General features: G+C 36.8%; 1 protein-coding gene across 5 annotated transcripts in view; it reads left to right on the top strand.

The window, feature by feature from the left end:
• Positions 1-3,670: 3,670 nt before the first annotated feature.
• LOC114352614 (synaptosomal-associated protein 25) overlaps positions 3,671-23,832 on the top strand; it is a 29,804-nt gene continuing 9,642 nt past the window's right edge. For 3 of the 5 annotated variants that reach the window (XM_028304273.1, XM_028304276.1, XM_028304275.1), the window contains exons 1-3: positions 3,678-3,873; positions 19,982-20,072; positions 20,662-20,703. In XM_028304273.1, the coding sequence (XP_028160074.1) occupies positions 19,983-20,072; positions 20,662-20,703 (132 nt within the window). In that variant the 5' untranslated portion in view covers positions 3,678-3,873; position 19,982. Of the gene's footprint in view, positions 3,874-19,981; positions 20,073-20,661; positions 20,704-23,098; positions 23,148-23,832 lie in introns of all 5 variants that reach the window. The other 2 variants (XM_028304277.1, XM_028304274.1) reach the window with 2 other exon arrangements.

The raw sequence follows: 23,832 nt of genomic DNA, 5'->3' as shown, positions 1-23,832 counted from the left end.
TCCCACGGGATAAATACGAGTGTCTTCAATAGCATTACCGCAATAGTTTAGAACGTTTTCATTTTACATCATAAAATTGACTAGTATTGTGAACTAAGCGTGAAAAATACTACACGCATGGAAATCGTGAGAAACGAGTCTTTGTTACCAAATCGGTGAGAAGGTAAGAACTGTTTCTGTCATTGCCTATGTGTCACACTGGGAAATGAGTCTAGATTTTTTTGGTTGAACATTGACGGAGCTAGATCTCTAGATAACTGGTAACACATTAGGCCTATGCAGATATTAGATAAATAATTTAATTATTATGAATTATTGTACAAAATACGATAAAACTTACACGTGCCCATCGAAACCTACTTAACAGGCTGTTTGAAACCTACTTAACACAACCTTTCAGTAGCTAATTAAAATTCAATTTGGCGTTTTTCAGATTTTAAAGACCTCATCAAATATTTCAGGATATTTTCAACAGTTACTTAGAACGGGATTTTGCTAAAAAACTATTATTTTTTTCAGTTTGGACTCGAACCTTCAACTTTTCGCTAGCTATGAGTTTGCCTCTAGCCGATGAGCTATAGAAACATTGATATTATGTAATGTACAAGATAGAGCAAATCTTTTATGTTACATACGCATACCTACTTAGTTACATGCTTATTTTTATATTCCTGAACTTAGACATAATCTCTTAATCTCATAATCTTGTAGACAAAGGATGAAATCATGCAGATATTGTTCCACAAAAGTAGCATTAATCATGTGTCTGTCTCTTCAATTCTTCACTCTGTTACTATTCAAATATTCCGTAAACATATCAGTACGGGCTTCACAATTTATCATCACGGCTCAAATGATAACGATATCGCTGGCGTCGTTGCCGTTTAACGATTACTTATTGTAGCGGCCGTTATGAACTCAAGTATATAACGAGATTACTTATATCTGATATCACGATCGTTGATAACAGCTGTTATCAAACGTTGAGTTGATAAATGCAAGGAGCCATTGTGTTTTATCAGTTCATCACACAGTAAAAGCGTGTACCCGCGACGTTTGAAGGACGTTACTTTCGTTAGATAAAATATTGTTTACGATATATTCGCTAAGCTAGTCCGTTACTAAGGTATCAAACGCACGTAGGTATCCATATTAATCAAACTATACGTGCACATTTATTTACTGACTTTCATAAAAAAAGGCTTTGGTAATTAAGTAAGTAAGTATGTTAAATGGCATTTAACTTATTGAGGTAAAAATATGAGCTTCCAAGTCTTTCAGTTGATTATGTAATTTATTTTCAGCTATAAAATAAGTATACTTATTGATTGTAAAGTGTGCAGAATTGCAAATGTTTATTGTTAGGCTGACAATGAGATTAGTCACGTCAGTACTTAAATATCTTTTCACAATACGTTTTACAGATGAGTAGTCTATGAGAAGAGATGTGTTAGGAGAGATTGGGAAAACTATTACTAACTATTGTCCATAGAAAAATTCCTTACACGTAGCTTCGTTCATATCGCTAGTAGGTATTAGTTATTTGACTAGAAAATGATCCAATACAAATAAATCCAATGTTACTGATTTCATTTAATCCGTGGATTCAAAGCATTAGATGATTGAGATTGATTAACTTTTAGATAATTAAGTAATCAGGCGTTTTAGCCATATTGAAGTGAATTGGTCTTGGTTATGTGTTTTACGAATGTAGAGGCTGTGATTCAAGCATTATTGGTTCAAAGAAATCTTCAAACTTAAGTATATGGCGTAGAAAGAATATTCACGTTTTCTGTCAAAACATTATAGTTATAAACAGAGAAAGATTTCCTATCTTTCTTTCTCTGTTTATATTATTTTTGGATTTAATCTTAAATATCAGACAGATCACAGAAGTGATCTTTCATGAAACGATGTTTCCTTTAATTTGCGTCGCGCAGTCGGGTAAAAATAAGTACATTTAGTTCCTCTTTAATGCGTTAAGTCACTAATGCCCGTTTTCACCATCAATCCCTAATTTTTAAGTTATCGCTATGGAAAACAAATTCCTGTTATGTGTTACCATAGGGGTCACTTAAAAATTAGGGAATGATAGTGAAAACGGGCATAAGTATAATATTTTTTGTATAATCCAATAAAACCTAACGAATAAGCGTTATAATAACGATAGTGCTCGTGACGTAAATAAATAAATAATTTGATCGTTTGATAGACTCAAATAAAATTTAATCCAAATATCAGCAATTTATTTTATTATCTAACGACCGGACTAATCACAAATAAAATACATAATATTCGGGATCGAATACTTACCTACTTCACTTAAACATAAGGTTGTTACATTGATGTAGGTGTACCTTATAACATTATTACTTACATAATTAGATAATTGATTGATAATCATCACGTAAAGCCCTTGTTCTGATTGAATCAACAATTTTGTTGACGTTGCTTCTTCTTCTATCGTGTAGATTGCAACAATAGATACCTATAATAAGTAGGTATGGTAGATATTATGGTGTAACACACATAGCTCAGTCAAAAATACTTTACCTAACTTCATAAATGTATCACTTAATCCGTTGAATCATACTTATTTTTAGATCACCTTGATTCAAGTCTTAAGTTCGTTCGTTCTCGTTCGTTCGTTTCAGCCGAAAGACGTCCACTGCTGGACAAAGACTCCCCCAAAGATTTCCACAAAGGCCGGTCTTGCGCCGCTCGCATCCAGGCACCTCCCGCGACCTTCACCAGATCGTCGGTCACAGACCACACAACGTGGTCTGTGTCGTCGGTCCACCTAGTGGGAGGCCTGCCCACGCTACGTCTTCCGGCTCGTGGTCGCCACTCAAGAACGTATTTTGACGTACTCGGCGTGTGGCGTATGCGTCTGACGGAAATCGAACTCGGACCTCCGGATTAAGATCAACGTTTTACTTGAACGTCTTTTCGTTCCGGTCTGTCTACTTACATAGTAAAATACATACATTGAAGGTAGAGAAGGCCATATTGTTGTGAAATAAGCTTATTTAGGCTACAAGTTTTAACTAAAAGAAAATAGGGTAGGTAACCTACGCTTTTCTTCTAACTCACTAAATTTCATAGATAAATGTCATAGCTACTACTATGGGTTTAAGATTTATCGTATCGTAAATAATCTGTGATTGTAGTTGATAAAAAAAAATATCATCACCACATTTTTGTCGTGAAAATAAACTAAGTTACGTCTAATAATTAATTTAATTAAGTTTTGGCAATGTTCGTATTTTATAGATACTTCGTAGACGTACCTCTCCCATATTAATTACGTTTACGTGGTGCTACGATCCTCGTAGTAGTTGTTTCTTTCTACACTATTTCCATGATCGTAGCAAGATTTAAAATAAGAGTATACTAGTGCCATCTATCGTGGAGTAGTCTAACTTTCTTGTATTGTGTCTTTAAAAAAACTCACTAGATGGCGCTAAATATTTTATGAAACTACTCGACAACAGATGGCGCTAAATAAAATAAATAATATTGCAATTTTTTTCAATAAAATCGTGGTTTCAATAAAAATTAAGTCTTTTAACAATTAAATTAGCAATCAACATAACTAAACTTGCTGAAATAATTTCAAAATTGATGTTTAATGCGCATGCTTTTTAAAATGAAGGTCAATGCGCATAGTCAAAACATTGCGCATTTCATTGCTAACCTCCCTTCAACAGACAAGAGTTGATCGACCAGCAAGCAACTGAGCTGTCAGTGGCCAGTGCAAGCCTTTCAGTTCTTTTCTTTCACATTTGTGCTGTATTTTGGTGCCTAGTGGGTGTGCTAAGTGTCTTCGGCCGTCTTTTGTTTCTATTAGGTGCTACAAAACAAAACTTTCAGGTAAGTCGGCTAATTCGATTACATTTAAAGAGTTTTATTCAAAGAAGTTTCGCCGCATTTTGGTAAAAGATTGTGCGTAATGATGATACAAGTTAATGAAATAATCATTAATTGAATTAAACTTTGCTACTTGGGGTAGCTAAATTGTAATTATGAGTTAATATACATCCGTTACACACTAGTCATCATTTGTGGGAGGCTGATGATGTCATGTCATTACTTTCTTCATAATTTGTTCTTAGCGATTTTGTATCATTACATTATTTATAATTTGTTGATAACGCTGTTTAATTTATCTGATAAATCCTACATTCGAGAATGTATGAGAAGTGTTATGGTTTTGTAGCACAATTTCCTTCAGCAGCACATAACCAACCTAAAAATATATTTTATTGAATGTAGGATTAGCATTGTTATCTAAACAGCTAAACGCTGTATAAACCACAAAGTTTGTATTAAAATTAAACAGCTAAGCTTTTATGTAGTAATTCTTATTGCCGCTAAGAGAGATCTTACCGTTATAATATGCATAATATGCATATCTCCTTCACTAACCATTCAGAAATACCTACTCATTTAGTTAAAACATCTTAACACTATTAAATTACTTCAATACACGTAATGGGCTTTCAGCTTTAAATCAAACCTCAAAAAAGCCAAAGAACCGACCAACATGGTTAGAGATTTAGATGATTGAATTCCCTGGAGATACGAATTTCTATTACTGATTAGCGCTGCTAGCTGGTTATGACCTACAACTACAAATCATATTTGTAACTATACAGGGTGGAAACGATAAGTGATCTCACTCAATTATTTCTAAACTATACAAGATATCGAAAAACTGGTTACTGATCTTGAAAGTGCTTCACGAGCTCTTTCAAATGGACGGACGTTACAGAATTAACTGGATCTATCCGAAAATTCAATGTTTTCAGTTTTTTATATTATGTGGTTTTACTAAATGAAATAGAAGCTGGAAACGTTGAATTTTCGGATAGATCCAGTTTATTTTGTAACCAAGTCAATCAACTAAAGTTAATTTTGCAATTGGTTTACAGGAAAAATAGCATTTTACCAAATTAGTCATTAGGTTTTTTATCGTTTATACTCACAATGATTGGCAAAAATTAATTTAGTATTTATTTAGTAAAATTACCATGTTTATTTCAATAAAGTTAGATTAATGCAAAATTAGGTAACTGTTACAATTTGATAGGTTGTTGTGATATTATCATAGTACTAGATTAATTTAAAAAAATATTAAATCTCTTATCTACATAAGGATTCTACTTCTACTTGACAGCGGTACCCCCTTTTTGTGATTTAAAATCTGTAAGAAAGCACCCACCAGCTCCCAGGGCGTTCGTTCTTGAGGTTTAATCTTTTGTATATTAAAACGACATACTTACCCGTCAAAACCACATCATCCTCAAAACGGTCTTCAAAGATAAATACCGGTACTTATGTTCGTGAGGTCCTACCGATACCACTTATGGCCGCCAGGTCCTAGGCCGCAGTTTGTCATTTCATCGTAACCAAACATCATCTCTCTACCTAACTACTGCCTATCGGTTATACCTGACCGAAGAAGTGGGTACGAAATTGCTGCTGCCTTTGTCATATTGTGCTCCACCGCGCTAATCTACTTGACCCTACAGATTCTTTAATCTTCGTACATGTCTCTATCTTCTTCTTGTCGTGTTGACAACAAACCTACACAGCGTCAGCCCAAAACTCCGCCTCAAGAGTGGCGTTGTCAGTAGCCTTCATTAAATCTTCCTGCCTGCAGTTGTTTGAGCACGAAGGGCACGACATCATTTGTGCTGTCGACTGGGAAACAAAACCACACTTGCACTCCAAGTTTGAGCCATCCAAGAATCACCACGTCTATGTCTCTATGAGTCATAAGAGGTCATAAGCTATGACGCGACTCTCCCCCTCCTGTGGGGCCAAACAACAAGGTCAAAAAACAAATATATGTGACGTCCTATGACATGGGGCAGTTCGAATAGGCACCTCTTCTTTGATACCACTTGTACACGTAATCCTGTAGGTAGCCGTTTGAAGTTCGCCTCTGAGGAAACGAAATCCACCCTAATTTTGTATGTGAGACCAACATCCAACTAGGGCTCCTGTAGGGTCTACTCCGAGGCCGGTTTTATGGTTCAACTTCAACAGACTAAACTCGGAGTTAACTCGGAACCAAGTTCGGAACCTTTCGAGGACCTTCACTTATCATATTCGCTGTGTTTTCTCTATCCATAGAGCTGGAAACGACTTAAACTATTTTTCGAGGCACGTTCTTAACTCGAGAAACCATCTCTCTTATTGGTGCTCCGACACATGTGGCCATACAAATGCGTATCATTTGGTCTTCTGCTGAAATACCTCATTCTGGATTTTATCCCTCAGAAATATGTTATTGAAATACCAATGAAACAATTTTACATAATTCATAGGACGGCAATTGCGAGGTAGCTGCTCTCAGCTAATATTGTATGAGTCAGCTCCAAGCCAATTTGCCACAAAGGATAAAGTCTCGCTGAACTTATAAATACTTAATGAAGTTCGCTGAGGTTTTTACGATCATTGAGGTAATTAAGTGATGGGATGTTTTTGTGTAATCTTATTTAGTCATCTCGTGGTGACTCAATGGTGAGCAATTTAAACCTCATAGACGCGGCAATATGTAGCTACTTCATCTATTTTAAGACAATATCAAGTGTTTGAATTTCTGAATTCGACTATTCGATGGCTGGTCGATGACTTGCCATTGTGCTGGTATCTCATCCTGCTGCTATTATTCAACAGATTTTCAACTCATTACAATACGTTCACATAATCAAGATTCTCTTCACAATGCAAAATTGAACACAATGGAAATTATAGTGTCTTAACCTGAAGACTTAGCTAGTCGGTATTAAAATTACCACAACCAAGGAAGAAACACGTTTTTAGCCTGTAAATTAACTGCCTAGGTAGGTTCCTGGTAAGAAATCCCGTTGCTTACCGAGCATAGGCTTCATCGGTGCATGCCATAGTATCAATCAGTAGGTAGGTATTTTATTAAATCTTTGTTCAGTCTTAAGCGCCACATCTTGTAAACTTACCAAAAACCATGTTCTTACCTTACTTTGATTAGTCTGGTCACCCGTCCTCTACCAAACGCAGCATGGATGACTTATCTTCGTTAATAACCGGAACGCTGTCGTCACTGCTTTATCTTATTAGTTCATTAGAATTCCCTTGGACAACTATTCGAAGTCGACTTTCATTTATAGGGCAGTCCTTTGCCATAGGCCAAGGGCGTTTAACGCATTAACGCGTCTGGGAAGAAAATGGCATCTATCAATAGACTTGATTGACTATGGAATGAGCTCGTAGTTTATTGAACCGTTATTATGCGTCTACTGTTTATAGTTATCGATCGTCGTTATTTATGAATACTGAATTAATTATTTTATGAAGTCGTCTAGTACAGCGTTTGCCTTTGTTGTTGAAGCTGTGTTATATTTTGGTTAACAGTGTCTGTCTGATAAATAGGTAATATGGTTTCCACGGTTTTGGGCCAACATCTCTTCCACCATAATTCCTCTACCACCTCACAATACCCCACTTTTGCGTTTAAGTTTCCTAATTATTACTTCATATTATTGCCATATAATTAGCGCCTCGTAGCGCTAGTAGGGCTCGAAAGATAAGACTTAAAAAGAGAAAAGACTCGAAGAAAAAACTTAAAAAGAGTCCCTTACTCTTTTAATTATTCTTCCTTTTTTGACGTTCAAGAGTGCTAATCTTGCTCAAAGTTGAATAAAGACATTCCATTTCTGAATATTCTTACGACGAAAATATTTAGTGCCGGATTAACCCACATATTATCACAGGTGTGGATTTCTTAGGGCATCAAGTAGGTACCTAGTCCTAATCCAGCAATGCAATAATTGTCTTAGTCTACAGGGTCATAAAGTAGGTATCTCACTAATCATGAGACTCAAGAATTAATGCAGTAGAGTTACTGCGTTAGTAAATATGTATCGCAACCATTGTTATCCCTAATAGCATGTTCGTGCACATACTGACAATGAAATATGTTTGCCTCGTATTTTACGCATAATGATTTAATAAACTTGGGTTGGCACAAATCCCTTCATAACTTGTATGTCATCAAACCCTAAACTTTTTCCAAGAAAGTACCTACATGCTTGAGGATTCATTTGTCCTTGCTTCTGACCTTTTCTGAGTAAACAGACACTAGCTAAAAGTTAAGATTCGTCACGTCACTAATTTCTACAAACTTGACAGAAATTCCTTCACAACAATAGTGAATAGGCACTTACTTACAGGGCAGATATGTACCATCATAGACTGCATCCCACTTAACATCAGGTGCGATTATTGGCAAATACCTGCCTTGTTTTGCATAAAAAAAACATATTGTATGTACCTATGTCTATGTTATCGAATCGCCAAACTTTTCCCAAGAAAGTTGAGGATTAATTTGTCTTTGGTTTTGACCTTTTTTGAGTAGGCAAAAGTTAAGATTCATGACGTCACTCAATTCTGTTTGAACAACAATAGCTTTTTTCTTGGGAAAATCTATGAGCCCGACAAAATCCTTCTAGTTAGGTACGAGTATAATCTAGATTTGGAAAGCTTATAATGCCCAGTTCACGGGCACCTTTTAAACGTTACCTAGGTAGGACATCAGATACGGCGATTACATCCTTCCTGCAAGCAGTGGCCTGGCTGAAGGTAACTGCACTTACTGAACGGTTACCTTCCCACGACCCTGACTGATAACGTGTCCATGTGAACCGGGTTATAACGTTTTATCTGATATCTAATATGAACGCGAATTTTCGCGACGATGGATTTATGTTTGTTACTCTTTCACGCAAAAGTACTAAATGGATCTAGATTAACTTATAAGTAAATAAACTTATACCTACATCGTAATAAAAATAATATAATAGCGTCTAATAAGAACAATGTAAGATTTTCATGTAACCTGCGAACGAGACTTCGTGTTAGTTAACCGTGTTTATAAATAGGAACCAACCATTTTTAATCAAATATACCCTACAAACATTTTAACTCGGCAAGAGACTTCAAAAAGTAAAGACATTGAGTTATTACAAGTGACATAATAAATAACTCGGAAACTTTACTTTTGGCGACGAACTTTTTTAATTGCACAAGAAGAAAGGACAAAAATTTCCTCCCCTTGTGTTTACGGACAACAAACTCTGTATTTACTCTATTTACAGTTAACTTGGTCCACTTGCGTCATTCGTGTAATCCGTGACGTCACAATCGGAGTCTCGAATACCGCAAATGGCATTATAATGATTGATATTGTCTGGTAAATTGAGTAGAGGTTGAATTGGATTAAGAAATAAAGATTCTATTGATAGATATTCCATCAACCAATAAATTAGAGTCAATTGAACAAAAGGCTGCTGGTGTGACGTGTAAATAGCCACACCAGGCGGGATCTTAATCGGGTCCAAATTACCTTCCCAAATAATTTTGCCTGCAGAGGAGAATAGCTGGTCCCACTAACCTCTGAACCAATCTCGGGTCCCCTTCAGCCAGCTCGACCACCGCTGGCACCGGGACACTCCGGAACGAAGACGGATCTTAGAATTGCAATTCCCCTACAGGGGGTTCGGGTCACGGGCAATTTGGAGTTAAATGCGTAGGTGGTTTGCGAAAATGCGTTGTGCGTTATGATGCGATTTGCGGGAGATAAAAGTGGAGATTATTCTGAACATAATAAATATTCTGAAACCGCAAAACGGTAGAATTCAATAAATTCGGATGAGATACAAAAGCTTTCTAAGTCTAAATTGCAAAATCTAATCCGTAATCTTTATTGATCGATGTAAAGCCTACAATATTTTAATTTTAATGGGTAATATTAGAAAAGCAAAAGTCGATGATTGCATATTCTATGAATACTAAGTCATGTGGGTACGAGTAAACTAATTAAAGTTGTTAACAGTTTCAAAATTGTTAATTTAACTGACTGAAAAGTTAAATATAACTCCAAAAGTGGATGTAGAGCTAACAGATGATGATAACAAAATGGTGTTACTCAACGATTAATCAAATTAACTCGTTGTGATTCACTAACCCCAACCTTATCTCTTAAAAAAACCTATGACGAATATGCACATGCCTAACCATATTTTCCCGGTAAGAGCTGAAAATGGAAAATGGAGGTAATTTATAACTAAATATCGGAAAAACATTCATACTTTGACAAGGAAAATGGAAACTGCAGACCTACACGTTGGTGTTGCGCGTAATTAAAACGATAAATTGGATTTAACGAGACTAGAAGACAGAAATAGCGCAAAAAGATATTAGACCCGACTCTATTAATTAAGAATTAATCTATGACCCCATTTGGCAGATAAGCTGGCTTGGTAGAGATCACTTTTTTACTCGACATATTGAGCTTTATCGATTCTTCCTTTTTCTTTTTTTTATTTGTAATTCAAAAGTATAGTTTTTGGCCCAGTGTAGTATGTTCTCAAAAACACTGGATTTTAGCCTTCCTGAGGTTGCCATGTATGTAACCGATATTTTTATATATTAACATATTAGGTCTTTCTCTCACAATCAAGCTTAAAAGGTAGTAACATAATTATCTTGGGACCTTCAATCAAAGATTACATTGCGTTTTGTTTACTGACCATTTATTTATTTACGATAGGTATGTATTTTTAATCTCATCAATAATTCATAAGTTTACTGTTGTAATTAAGTTATTTTTCCATTTACAAAACGATTATATTCATGCGTGACATGTGAAATTGCTTTGCGCCACATTCGTAACTGAAAAAGTTATATCGTAATTAAATAAAATTACTTTTGATTAAATAATCTTTATGGCAATGACAATCAACAATTTATTGCGTAAAATGTCGAATATTATGTAATCAAGTAATCTTATTTTGAGGCCGTTTAATTTGATTAACTTCTTTGATCTCTTCATTCACTTCCATTACTCCTAACTTCAATATTAGAAATACTCCAACGTGTAAAATCAAAAGTTTAAATTCAAGTTCGTTCAAATTCTCCAAAACGCCTATCGATTCGTACTTAGGTTAAATCCGATCATTTTGCGTTGCAAGCCTCGAGATACCTTGGGAGTGGATTAAAAAAGGTTTTGTTGAAGTTTTAATTGTATTGTTGAAAGTTGTAACGATGTGAGCGCGGCGTGTGTAAGCGAGCCCGGCCGGAGCTGGCGGCGGTGCGCGCGACTATTGATTTTCCGAGGACAGCTACGTCGGCGATCTCTGCATGTGCTAAGATTACAGCCGTTTTTAGGATACGACCGGACGCTGAAATTATATGTTTCCTGAGATGTTTTGCCACAAAATGCCCTTAATACTCGCAATTCTGTTCCAAATTTACCAAATTCAACAGCTTCAACCAATATTATAGAAATAGAAACATCAACACCATCAATTGTTGCGGCAGGAAAGTTATTTCCAATTACAATTCTAAATATACGATACGGGTAATGTACTGCTGGCCGACCTACCAAACCGAAAGTATATCAATTGAAGCACTCATTCACATTATTTTTGTCCCTTCATTGATAAAGTGTAGGGGGAGGCGTGAAGAAGACATGGTTTATTGTTCGGCAAAATCGTTTATCTTCGTTACGCTTTGCTATCTTTAGAAGAATTCTTGGTAGAAAAGAAAAGCCTTTTTTGAACCTGAAAATATATTAGAATCCAGGAGAAACAATCTTGTAAGAATCACGCAAGCAGAAATCTTGGGAATCTTATGAAAAATCAAGCATACTCGCTGATTGCGAGTGCTATATAATTTTCAGATGTCAAAGGCAAATGAAGCGATTCAGCTGCAGATCAGTTTAATCCGAGCATGTTGAAATGAAAGGTCGTCGAGGGTAGACGAGTGGCGTGAACAAATGAGGGGCGAGTATCAGGCGCCCTCCGGGGTTCACGCGTGCCGCAAATATATCACAAATATGTTGGCCTTCGCACGCTGAAGCCAGTTAAGCTGGCGTAACACTAAACAACCATTTCCGACCTTTATCGCAATCAACGTCACTGTTTGCAAGTGAAATATTTATTGCAAATAAAGTAATGGTAAAGCCACGCCAGCGACCATTAATGTTTACAGAGTTAAGAAACGTGGAAGTATAAAACCTAATCAAGAAAATAATATTACAAATGTTACGGCAACAAGAAGGGTTGGTTTATTTTCAAGACAGCCATACAGTATCCACTGCTTTATTTACAAGCCAGAGTTCGGCTGAAAACTATAAAGTGTGATTATCATACTCGAATAGTGTTGGTAATAACTCTCGCCGTGTGATAAGTATAAAAACAGTTGGCCTGTTTACTCAGGCAGCAAAAAAATATTTTTATTCAGACTCCTACATTTGTTTGCGCGGGTTACGGGTAGAATAAAGATTTGAAGTTGAGCCGTAAGCCGTAATACCAGCGACCCCATTGTGCGACCACACGGCAAACAATACTGGAACAAGGAAAATCAAAAGCTCGACTGCGTCAAAAGCAAACTGAAAATACAAATGGAAACGACAATTTACTGTAAGATGAAGAAATATACTTGCACTTAGAAGAACACATTCATGATGTCACAGAAAGTACATGATGTAATAAGATACTTGATGAAACCTCATATTCTCCAACCATTAGTTAGGCTACAAGGTTCGCTGCAAAAATACCAACCTCCTTCAACAGTCGGGTAAATAGGTGTGTACCTACTGGAATGTTAGGTAATTTCGATCTTAGTTTTCCTTGTGTGTTCTAAGTTCCGTGTTCGTGTTATCTTCGGTCTCGCCAACAAATTGGAACAAAAAGTATTGAAGATAGAAGCAGATTTGAAATTCCACTCCGAAAATAAGTATAAAATTGTTGTCCGCCGGACGCCTATCGGATATTCATAGTCTCTCATAAAGTTTTCAGAGGCGAGGGTACCAGGCAGGGACGGGTTAATAAATAAAACAGCAACAGTTTCAGAGACGACAACCTTTTACACAGGTCCCATTAAAATTCTAAGGTCGGCAGAACCGCACGCCATCGCATGCCGTGAACGAGCTCCCAGTAATGCTCGCTAGTGCATGGCCGTAATCGGAGTCTCACTTTCTAATACGTTCGTTTATTTATCACATGCTTCATTCATAGCCCCTTCACCTGCCTCAAACAAAATTTTACTATGTAATGTTTGTTCATTGACTATTTGGAGTGGCTGAGTAAATTACGGCAATTACAACTGCCAGCGTGTGATGTTTTTTGTTTTGTTGTACATAGTTTGCTCAGTTTTCCACAAACTTCTAAAGTGGTCATAAAGCAAAGTTAGCATTAGCTTCAACGACTGCATTATTGAACATCGGTAATGGCCCCCCTCAACAATTTTCTTTGATAACAGAAGCTAATTCCTTCAATTGCTGCATTCAACTAATCATTTATTTATACTTGCTGGCAAACAACATGCGGCTTACTTGAAGTTCTCCTCTAAGGATATCTTAAACAAAATCAATATCGATGCAATGTCGTTAGAACTAGACGGATTGGATATCTTCTGATAGGATGGATTATGCAAATGGTCGTGATTTACATTATGCCACGACCCAACTAAGGGATTTACTGAAAGATACAAAGAGGCGAGTGCCAACTTTCAGACAAAAGAAAAAGCCTTTTTCTTCATTGAAAATGTTTCTTTTGTTGTCATTCCCAATCTCAACTTTACCTTCTGGATTCAAACTTACCTGTATTTATGGTTCACTTGTGATCAAATACATAGAGTTCGGGAATCGGGACTCGACAAACTATTGCTAAACGGTTTGCAGTCAACTGTGTACAAAATTTTCCAAACTTCAGACCCTAAAAGTGGGGCAGTGGAGTCGGGAAAATTGCCAAATCACTGCAAGTTCCTGCACGGGTTCCCAAGTAATTTATGAGTGCTTACAAAATCTGAGTGCTTTGTTAACTGCCTTGATTCTTTCATAAATCAGCTTTATGCTGCTTCCGCTATTGCTTTTAAGATACAAAGGGTCTTTTCATTCATGTTAGCACTAACTGATATTTTTCTTGCAAGAAGGCAAGCGTTTTGCATAGAAGCTGAGAAAACTCGACCTCAATTAAATCTTCGTACTTATAAGCCATTTCGTTAAACGATTTCTATATATTCTACTTTATCCGTTTCTCACATCCTCCCTGGGGTAGTGGCACGTGTAAGGTAGTCGAAAAGAGCTGCTAAATAACGAAATAAGGCTGTACGGATTACACTTGTAAGAGAGGATGTGATAGATGTTTTTTCTTCAGGTGTGTTCAAATCTCTTTTGTTTTTGTTGATGCCAAAGAACCAGATCACACAATATTACCACAGTAATATTACTCTCTCTTTATTAATCATACACATTATTTGTGTTTAAAATCAATATGATTCAATTCCAAACCAAAGGTTTGTTGTTTCACCTGTAACTTAGTAAGCCAACCTGTCTAGGGAATTCATCGAACCGCATGATACGGGTCACAGTCGGCACCGGTACCGTATTTTCCCGAATTCAGAGCTCGGGTCGAAAACGGGCCAACTAGTAGGGAATTTAGTGCAAGAACCCCTCCACTTTGGTATAGAAGGCTCATTTTTGCAACAGTGGTTCTTTGGGTGCTCCTGAGTGGATTTCCGTCGGTAGACATCGGGAGCCCCCCCTGTGGTAGCAGGGGGAGGGGGGGCAAGTTTCCTTCCGCCGCGCTTCACTTTAAGGCCCATATCTTCAAAACTATGGGTATTAGGGCAAGTGTGGTATCATTTTCGGATAATTAAAGGATGGCGAATTCATTTCTAGAACAAACTTTTTGCCTTTTCATACAAAAAAATTGAAATATTGAGTAAAATTCACAAAAATCTAAAAGTTTTTTTTTTAATAAACGTCATTTACTTTTAAACAACTGGAGATAATCTAATAAAAAAAATATGACCTGAAAGCTACATTTATCAGGATTATAAAAATATAACATTGTATGGTACTTTTTTCGCAAAAAGTAGGTGAAAAAAAATTTTTCTTCAGGACACAGCGGGCGATTTTTATTGCGCATCGGAAAAAAATATTTATTTTATCCATGAATTCATACTATTTGGTTCATAAGCAAGCAAGAATTATTATTTTAGAATTTATTTAGAGTTGCTGGCACATCAATCTACCATGATTTGTATTTTTTAATCATTAAGACGTTTAGACAAATTAAAGTTCTTTATTTAGTGCTTTCTTCTTATGATATTTTCAATATTAAAATGTATTTAAATTATTTTCAACCTTATGTCTCACACATAGAGTTCAAAATCAATTGACGAAAAAATACAAATCATGGTAGATTGATGTGCCAGCAACTCTAAATAAATTCTAAAATAATAATTCTTGCTTGCTTATGAACCAAATAGTATGAATTCATGAATAAAATAAATATCACTGGTCAACAAAATTTTGTAACAAGAAAGGTGCTTGCTAATTTTAAATTACCTACCTACCCTCAATTTATTTCCATATTTATTTTGATTCCATCAGGTCTAGTTTTCGTGTTACAGCTACTACCCACAAAATTAAAAATTAACCTTTTTTTTTCACTTTCGCATTCAGAGAAATTGTTTATTTGAAGAGCGTAGTGTTTTGTTCTGTTTTTAGAGTTAAGTGATTCTTAAATAATGTCAAGAAAGTGCAAAAATGATCCTTAAAAGTTTTTTTAAATTTGTGGTGACATTACTTTCAAAACTCAGCGAAGGAATTTGACACCATTAGTAACTAAGTTATATGAACAGTATTTTGGCTTTTCCATCGGACAACAAGACAAAGTGAGGGTTCCATACATCTGTTATGTTACATGTGTGGGTCTTTTCACTGGGTGGGCGAAAAGATCTCGATCTATGCCTTTTGCAATCCCTATGATTAGGTTGGAACCAACGAACCAATCATCTGATTGTTATTTTTGTCTTACTGATACAAAAAAGGTATTATAATTAAACCAAAAAGTAAAATTAAGTATCCTGACCTGCCTTCAGCTGNGAGGGGTCTCCATACAAATCATTGCACTAAATTCCCTACTAAACAGAGTGGCCCAAATTGCCAAATCATTTGAAGTTTCTACGAGGGTTCAACATTTTCCAATGTTCCAGTAATTTATGGTTGCCCACAAGTGCCTAGAAATCTTCTGTTATTGCTATTTTTAATTCAGTTAATAATCGTACGTTATCAACTGTCAAATAATAACGATTACTTTACACAATTCCACCCTACGGATTTCTATTCCTGAAGAAAATATTTTATTCCAAAAGGTTCAATTTTTATTGGTTGTTTACATAAATCTTATTTTGAAGAAATTGTGGTTTCTCAAACGACGGTCAAAGCTTCAAGCTCAATCGTAGATTCAAGATTGAACGAGTTTCAATTTTACTGTGCCAGACTGTAATTTTTTTCTTTTGATTTTTTACTTAAATGTTGTCTCTTGAAACACAATACAGGTCTGTTGTCGCATTTGTAACTCGCACCTGCTATCACGTTTTAAAGTTTATTTAACCGTGTCCCATATTCAAGGAAGTTATTGGTTGACTGGCTACGTCCCCGTATTTCCAGCTTTCCCGAGCTTGATCTGTTTTGTTTTACTCGAGAGTGAGACCCAGTCGGCTGAATAAATCCGGTGACCCGTGTGCGCTTCAGTTGATAGTTTCAATTTTTCGCAACTTTAAGCAGAGTGGAAGACAAATGGCACAGCATAGAGAAAATGCCGGGAATTCTGCCAAGCCTAGTGAACCGATTCGTGTTTATAGAATCGAATTAATTTATGGTATATGAGAAAACGTTCTAGCTACCAGACGATCGATACACGGTATTTAGTGATGGCACAGTTATCTAATATTGTGCAACTAAACTTATACATACATTATTTATTTTGGAACAAAACCCAATCGGATCGATTTGAATCACCTAATGCTTTGCTTGATTGATTTTTGCTAATTATAACGAAGTGCTGTGCTGTGATAGTGTTAAACATAAGCCTTGGTAATACTGAGTCGAGATGAGAGAATGAAGATTTAAGAAGAGACTGACTAACGCCCGTATTCACTAACATTATTATTACTATGAGGTCTCACAGTGCGCGTGGATGCACAGGGTGACACACGAACCAATCACAGAGCTCTATTCACGTTCTATTTGCAATTTGTGAATACGGGCGTACTAAGAATGTTAAAAAAGGAACACATGTCTGTTTTATTTATAAGATCGAGGCTCGTATAGGTAAGCCGTTAAAGTCCCCTAAACTTTGATTATGGTTTCGGTTGTCTGAAGAGGCCGCAAACAGATTCGCTATAAAAGAGGGGTGGAAATGGCAACCCTGGGTTACGACCACCCCTTCTTTGTTCAGGCGTTCAAGGTCGCCCGCCCTGTTTATAATATTTGCTGAGTTCATTGTTCAGCTACATATTACTAAAGTTAAAATAAATATTAAATTGTGTGTAGAACGAGATGACAAAGGTCGGGATGCCTTTGGCCTTTTAATAATAAGGTAAAAGGAAAACACGCCAGACGTTCCTTCAAAGGGAAATGAGTACATTCAAATGACAAATATTTCAAGACAAATACGCCACTGACTCACATCAAGCAAAGCCACCTCGCTCTTGAGTTTACGTTCATTATTTTATTTTTCTTTGCTCTGATTCTGCCAGTAACTCACTGTCTTTTTCACTCGTGTACTATCTTGTAAACATAGTGTAACCATCTACCACACTCGTTACGTTATCATCATGAAACTGGAAATGTTTGTTGTTATCTGCCCGTGAATGAAGGCCTCATAAACTGTCCCTCCCGCCCGACACCCCCGAGCGCTAATCTTCGATGCCAGAAGGGCTTTCCTTCCAAATACCGCTGTTATTATGGAAATTTGTTTGTGACAAATTGTGACCGATAATTTCCTTTCCAAAAATATCGTGGTACTTTGTATAATCTGTCGCATTGATTATTCTTTTGATCAATATTTAATAGACAGTATGCGGCATTGTTTTATACGTTTTGAAAATTGGAGCAATGCTGCGCATTGCCACTGCATTCTAATCGATTAATTGGACAAAATTAGCAAATACTTTCTCCGCCATTATTGTGACCTATTGACCTCATTTCAGATCTTCATGATGCGCATGTTGAGTGTCGAGATCAGTAGATTGTATCAGTTGTATCTGCACACTAGAAGAGCTAGTTTTCAATATCTAGCAATATTTTCAAGAGAGTGGCGACGCACACTACAAACTAACGGATTGTTAATTTATACATCGGTTAATTAGTAGTCGTCGACTGCAAAAACGTCGCAATGCTGATTTTAGCAATAGAGAAATAGCCAATAGCATTATTTTTGCGACGGAAACTTAATGCTCGTTATTTAGCTGAAACATTTGCAATTCGCAAATAGAAGGTGAAACCGCAATTAGTTTGAAATAAACCTAGAAAACTAGCAAGTTTAACGTTGAAATAAAAGCTAAACGCCTAGCGTGCGCCGGTCGCTTTTAACTATTTAGCTTGTTCCCTTTTGCTGACGTAGTAGTCTACGAGGAAAGTGAATATTACCTAGTTTAAAAATTCAAGGCGAAGGTAATACAGTACTTATTATTATTCTGTGGTAATACACACAATAAACAATGTTTAGTAGGAAATTCCTAATAGGTATCTTGACCTACATTCTTGAATCATAATGGTTGTTATATTAATTTACGTCTCGAGATTTAACTTTCGTCGCCAACTCTGATGTCTCTCTTCACATTTACTTCCTTTTGATTACAAAAATAATTGGCATAACAATCCCGAAATACGGAATCTCTTGATTTTGTTCGTCCTTCAACCTCCACTTGATTATTCGCAAAGAGAATCACGTTTGGCTATCAAGAGATTTGCAGGCAATGTAGAAGCGTCATTTCGATTTATGGAAACTTAAGTCTTTGTGACGATATCTGTAAGATATGTTGTCTTTGTTGAGAACTGGAATAAAACTGATTTATCGAAGATTCCCGACCGCGCCCTAGAGCTTTGGTTGGAGCACGTACCGTAAATAAATTATGGTAATTCCGAAACTTCGTCTTCAGCTACAACGTACAACTTGCCTATAACAACCTTTTAATGAAACTTAGAAGGGTTGGTACTTGGAACTCGTAGTTGTGCTACGTGTGATAATTTTCTAACATTAGTCACCCAAATTTAACTGCCGATGTTCGGAAATCCAAATGTAGATACATAAACACGTACAATTACACTTATTTTTGGATAACACGCGAGGATACTAGCGTAAACTCGTGTCAATGTCCTGTTCCACCCAAATTTAGGCCATTATGTACGAAAAGTGACGCGTGTTCGTACAACAATAGTTAATTTTGTTAATTGCAAACGTAAGGTCGAATGTTAGCCACTTCAAGGCCGAAACACATCGATCTACTGCGGTTTTTTAGATTGTATCTACTATGATTCTTCCAATTTTATTGAAGTTAACAACAGTGTATTTTTATTTACCTACTGCATAAACCAGCACCTTGTTCGCATTCCTAATGATAAAACAGTCATTTACTTTATTGTCATTGCATTTATCAACAAACTATGCATAATCATACGTATTTACAGTGTACAAATATGCGAATATGCTCTAAACGGAACAAATACAAGACCAGTCGTCAACGTCTTACGTGATGTTTGTAACTTTACAGTACGGTGATATAAATAACTTCTTAAAACTATTAAAATTTTTATATTCATAAAAAAACTATTGACTTCCATACTTTTTAATAATATGGAGATACCCTATCCTGGAGTCATGCCATCACGCTGCCTTAAAACGTCACAAATAGCGTATCTACTGTATAGCCAGGGTTTACAGCTTGAGTCAAGCTGTAGATCCTGGCCTTTCAGGTCAAGCTGCTTGACCGCCAATAAAACCCAACCCGTGAAGGTCAATAGCCATTTTGTAAGGTGCATAGAGTATAGATAGACCTATCAACTATTACTTAACGTGAGTTTGCAAGCTGTTTTTAACTTCTTTGATTCTCACAGTTCTTGCTTCGATTGTTCCAGGATGCCGGCAGCAGCGCCCCCCGCCGAAAATGGCGCGCCTCGCAGCGAGCTCGAGCAGCTCCAAATGAAAGCCGGTCAAGTTACCGATGAGGTCAGCACTTGCTTTACCGATATTCATGATTCAGCAAAACAGATAGACGACAAAGGCGAATCTAATCGACCAGTGCTCGTTAACTTTAATGATGCAGTCAAAGATATTAAGACATTCTGATCTGATTTAAAGGCCAGTCAAGTGGAATTCAGACCAAAAAAAACCATTGGGATTAGAGGGAACTCTTCTTATATGACTTAAAGGAGAAAAACATTAGGCTTCCTCTAATTTTTGCTGTGCCCGCCAGGGTGCATACTGTCCAATATTATTTTGAAGATCTTACCTAAGATAACGATTGAAATAGTACCAATCAATATTTTGAATTTGTGTGTTCGCAACAACTACTAATAGCGAATATATTCAAGTCTACATTCAAACCCGTGTTTGCTTGAATTTCAATACAGGCTTCTTTATTTATCTAGCGTCTTTTTAGTAATATGCTCATTAAAGATGGATCATAAGATGAGATCTTATGGCCACTGTTCATCAGTGATGATGATACTGGTGATAATTCAAAAAATAACAATCGTATACTGATATAATAATTTTGTATTACATAAAAATAACGGTGTAATTTATAATATTTCAGTCATTGGAGTCGACTCGGCGTATGATGCAACTATGCGAAGAGGTGGGTTCCTTCATACATTATTGTCCCTAGATTGTAAGAATAGATTAACATAACATTTGAAAACTTTCATAATCTCAATATTTACTAACAATTCAACAATATTGCTTCAAGAACATAAGCTGACGACGCTATAGACGTCAGACTTAATTAGATTTCAGTAGTCAGTGTATGTGTGTGTATTAGAATGAATTCTAATACGGTCGCTATGGAAGTTTTCGAATGAAATACGATAAGGGAGGGAGTGACATAACTAAATGTCGAGAATACCTCCCGAATCTATCCATTTCATGTTAAAATAAGTTAAATAATAAAGCGGGTTTTCTGTCCCCATGATTCATAACAGTAATCTCTTGTCAAGAACTTGATATGAAAACTGAAACATACGAGAAGATTTCTATTAAATATTAGACAACAATGCGTTTCGTTTTTATATCAATTTCGTGTTCTGTGTAACTGACCTGAATTAATGTGCGAGTATTTTTCTTTAAAAGCACTCAATTGATTTTCCAACCGTGCGAGAATACTGAGAAATTTCCCATGTCTATTTGTTAAACTCTTACTTAGAAGATTTTATAACTGTGCGGAATTTATTGGTAGACGCGTTTCTGTTGAATTCAAAAATTTGTTTCCCCACATAGTTTGTTTATTTAATTTCGTTGGTTATATGATTATTTGTGATCATCTGTGAGAGAGGTGTTCTCGATGCGAGGGAGTGAGGGGTATAGCGGAAGTGTCCTGGATAGCCCCAAGCTCGGTTTGGTCTCCGACGCTCGTCCCCAGTATCCCCTAGGGCGCAGCCTCTGCTATCCCTGGCTGTTGTGTATCGATGTCGCTAAATATATTTACGTTTTGTCTATAAATGTTTATGTATATTTATTGTAGTTCTCCTATTATAACTTCCCTTTTATGTTATTTTTGTTTTCGTGACCTTTATTTGATTATAATATATAATATGTAAACAGTATTATATGTTTTATAATCATACATTGGGTGTTGCATGATCCGTGCCTTACTGTGTCCTAAAATGTTAGTGACCTCTATAGCCCTTTGTGTTGTTCAGTAGCTCTGTACATTTTATGTGAGTTTTATATTGTGGGCATCTCGGCTATTGGCGCTGACTGTTAATTTGTGTAGAATTTAGTGAATCCACTTATCTAAGTTTCTTTTATAACGAAACTGATATATGCAATAGAAAATGTTAACCGTCAGCTCCTAATGTGTGCCCAAATCGCTGTTTTTGGTTCCAAGCATGAAGCCCATCATTGACAATAGAGAACAATCCAAGTCCCATTTAGATGAAAATACTTCTCAGATGTTAGCATCCCCTTTAGTGTATCTGACCCAGATGTGCGCTTTCCTGTCTGATATAATAGTCTATCCGTTTGTGCTTGGGCTTGCTTCTAAACGAAACCCTTTACCTACTATTGGACGCCAACTCTATTACTAACTAGTACTTCGTATTCTTACTAACCAATCCGCCCTTCCAGGCTGGGTCACTACTTTCAAACGCACCTTTTACTACAGTCTTGTCTTGATTCTGATAATTTTATTAATCCTTCTTCATAGACATCTATCTGATATGATTTGCCTCTGTGCCTCTCCGACTGTTTCTGACATTCAAACACCTACTGATCTGTACCTCTACAAGAATCACCAGGATCAGTGTATGTTGATGTTTGTTCTATCCTATTTTAGTTGTCTCTGTATTTTAGGTCTCTGTGTAGTGGCTGCTCTCTGTTGTTGACTGTAAATCTATTATGTTGTATGATTTTCATGCCTTCTCGAACATTCACAATACTGCCAGTATATGGGCGCGTACACACCCCGTACCTGCCACTGAACTCCAACAAATATATCGAGCTACACCTCATTCTGACTCTCACACAAAATACAGACCAATGAAGTAGTATCATAAATACTTGTCCACATTTCTGTTTATATATTTTATCCTTATTTATTTTACTTTATTGTATTACGATACGACATACTAATGATTAATTATTTTGTAAAAATATCGTTTTATGTATAAATATGTTTTCTCAATGTCAGTACCATATAAAGTTACATGAATAACATTTATGTCTTACTGACACTAAACAAGACTCCGTACATCTCCAAACAACACAGCTCAAACACCAGGGAGAACACCTACCAAGTCGTCATCATCTGCTATGAGGTCATCCCGTTACATGTACCGTCAGTGACATTTGCTGATCACGCTGGAGATGTTCTCCCTGGTGTCACACTGTAAAATACGATATGATGGCGCACAATACTCCTAATAACAATGACACAGCACGTCGCGGCGCCGGCCCCACGGCCGCCGACCACCCACTCACTCCACTGTACCCCTCACAACTAACATGCTCTGTGACTTTTTGTTTCTGCGGCGTAGAGCAAGGAGGCCGGCATTCGTACTCTGGTCGCTCTAGACGACCAGGGAGGTGAGTGATATGCAAAGTTTGCAACACTACATTATTTACAATTTTATCTATTTTACCTTTTTCGCTAATCTTGTTGAAGCGTCGTAGGGTTTTCAGCCGACCCGAAGACGGGCTCGCCACCATAGAAGAGGTTAAGGGGGTATCGCATTGTATTTAAAAATTTCGTCACTTCTTATCAAATGCAAAGGTGCGGGCATCCTCTGAAACATCGACTGTTAACATTGTATAACTCACACACGGAGATGATCACGGAAAACCCACATCTTTGTATATTAATTCGTTATGTAGATTTATACACCACTTTGCACAACTTAACAACAAGCTCTATCTCCCTACGACGTCAGGCAGGTCGCCCGTATCTACATTATTACAAACGATTAGTATTCGTATGGACCGATACTTATACATTCTGCATTTCAGCTGTTCGTACTTGACTCTTGATTAACAACTGTACCTGAATCACATAAACGAATAATTAACGAGCAAAGTAAATTCGAAACGCTTCTCCTCAACGCACGACTCTTAACATCACACAGAAAAATCATGAATCATATGAAACTGAGCACAGATGAAACTGAATCTGGTTTTACTTGCAAGCTTCACTGCATGCATGTCGTTGTGGATGGAGTAGTGTGTTAGCGGCAGGGCGCGGGCGGCGCCTGCGCGCGCGCCGCCGCCGCCACCG

The sequence above is a fragment of the Ostrinia furnacalis genome, unplaced genomic scaffold (assembly GCF_004193835.3).
Source record: "Ostrinia furnacalis isolate ACB-3 unplaced genomic scaffold, ASM419383v2 OfSCF1409, whole genome shotgun sequence".
NCBI classification, from domain to species: domain Eukaryota; kingdom Metazoa; phylum Arthropoda; class Insecta; order Lepidoptera; family Crambidae; genus Ostrinia; species Ostrinia furnacalis.
The sequence above is the reverse complement of the archived record's forward strand: the minus strand, read 5'-3'. Positions and strand labels throughout refer to the sequence as shown.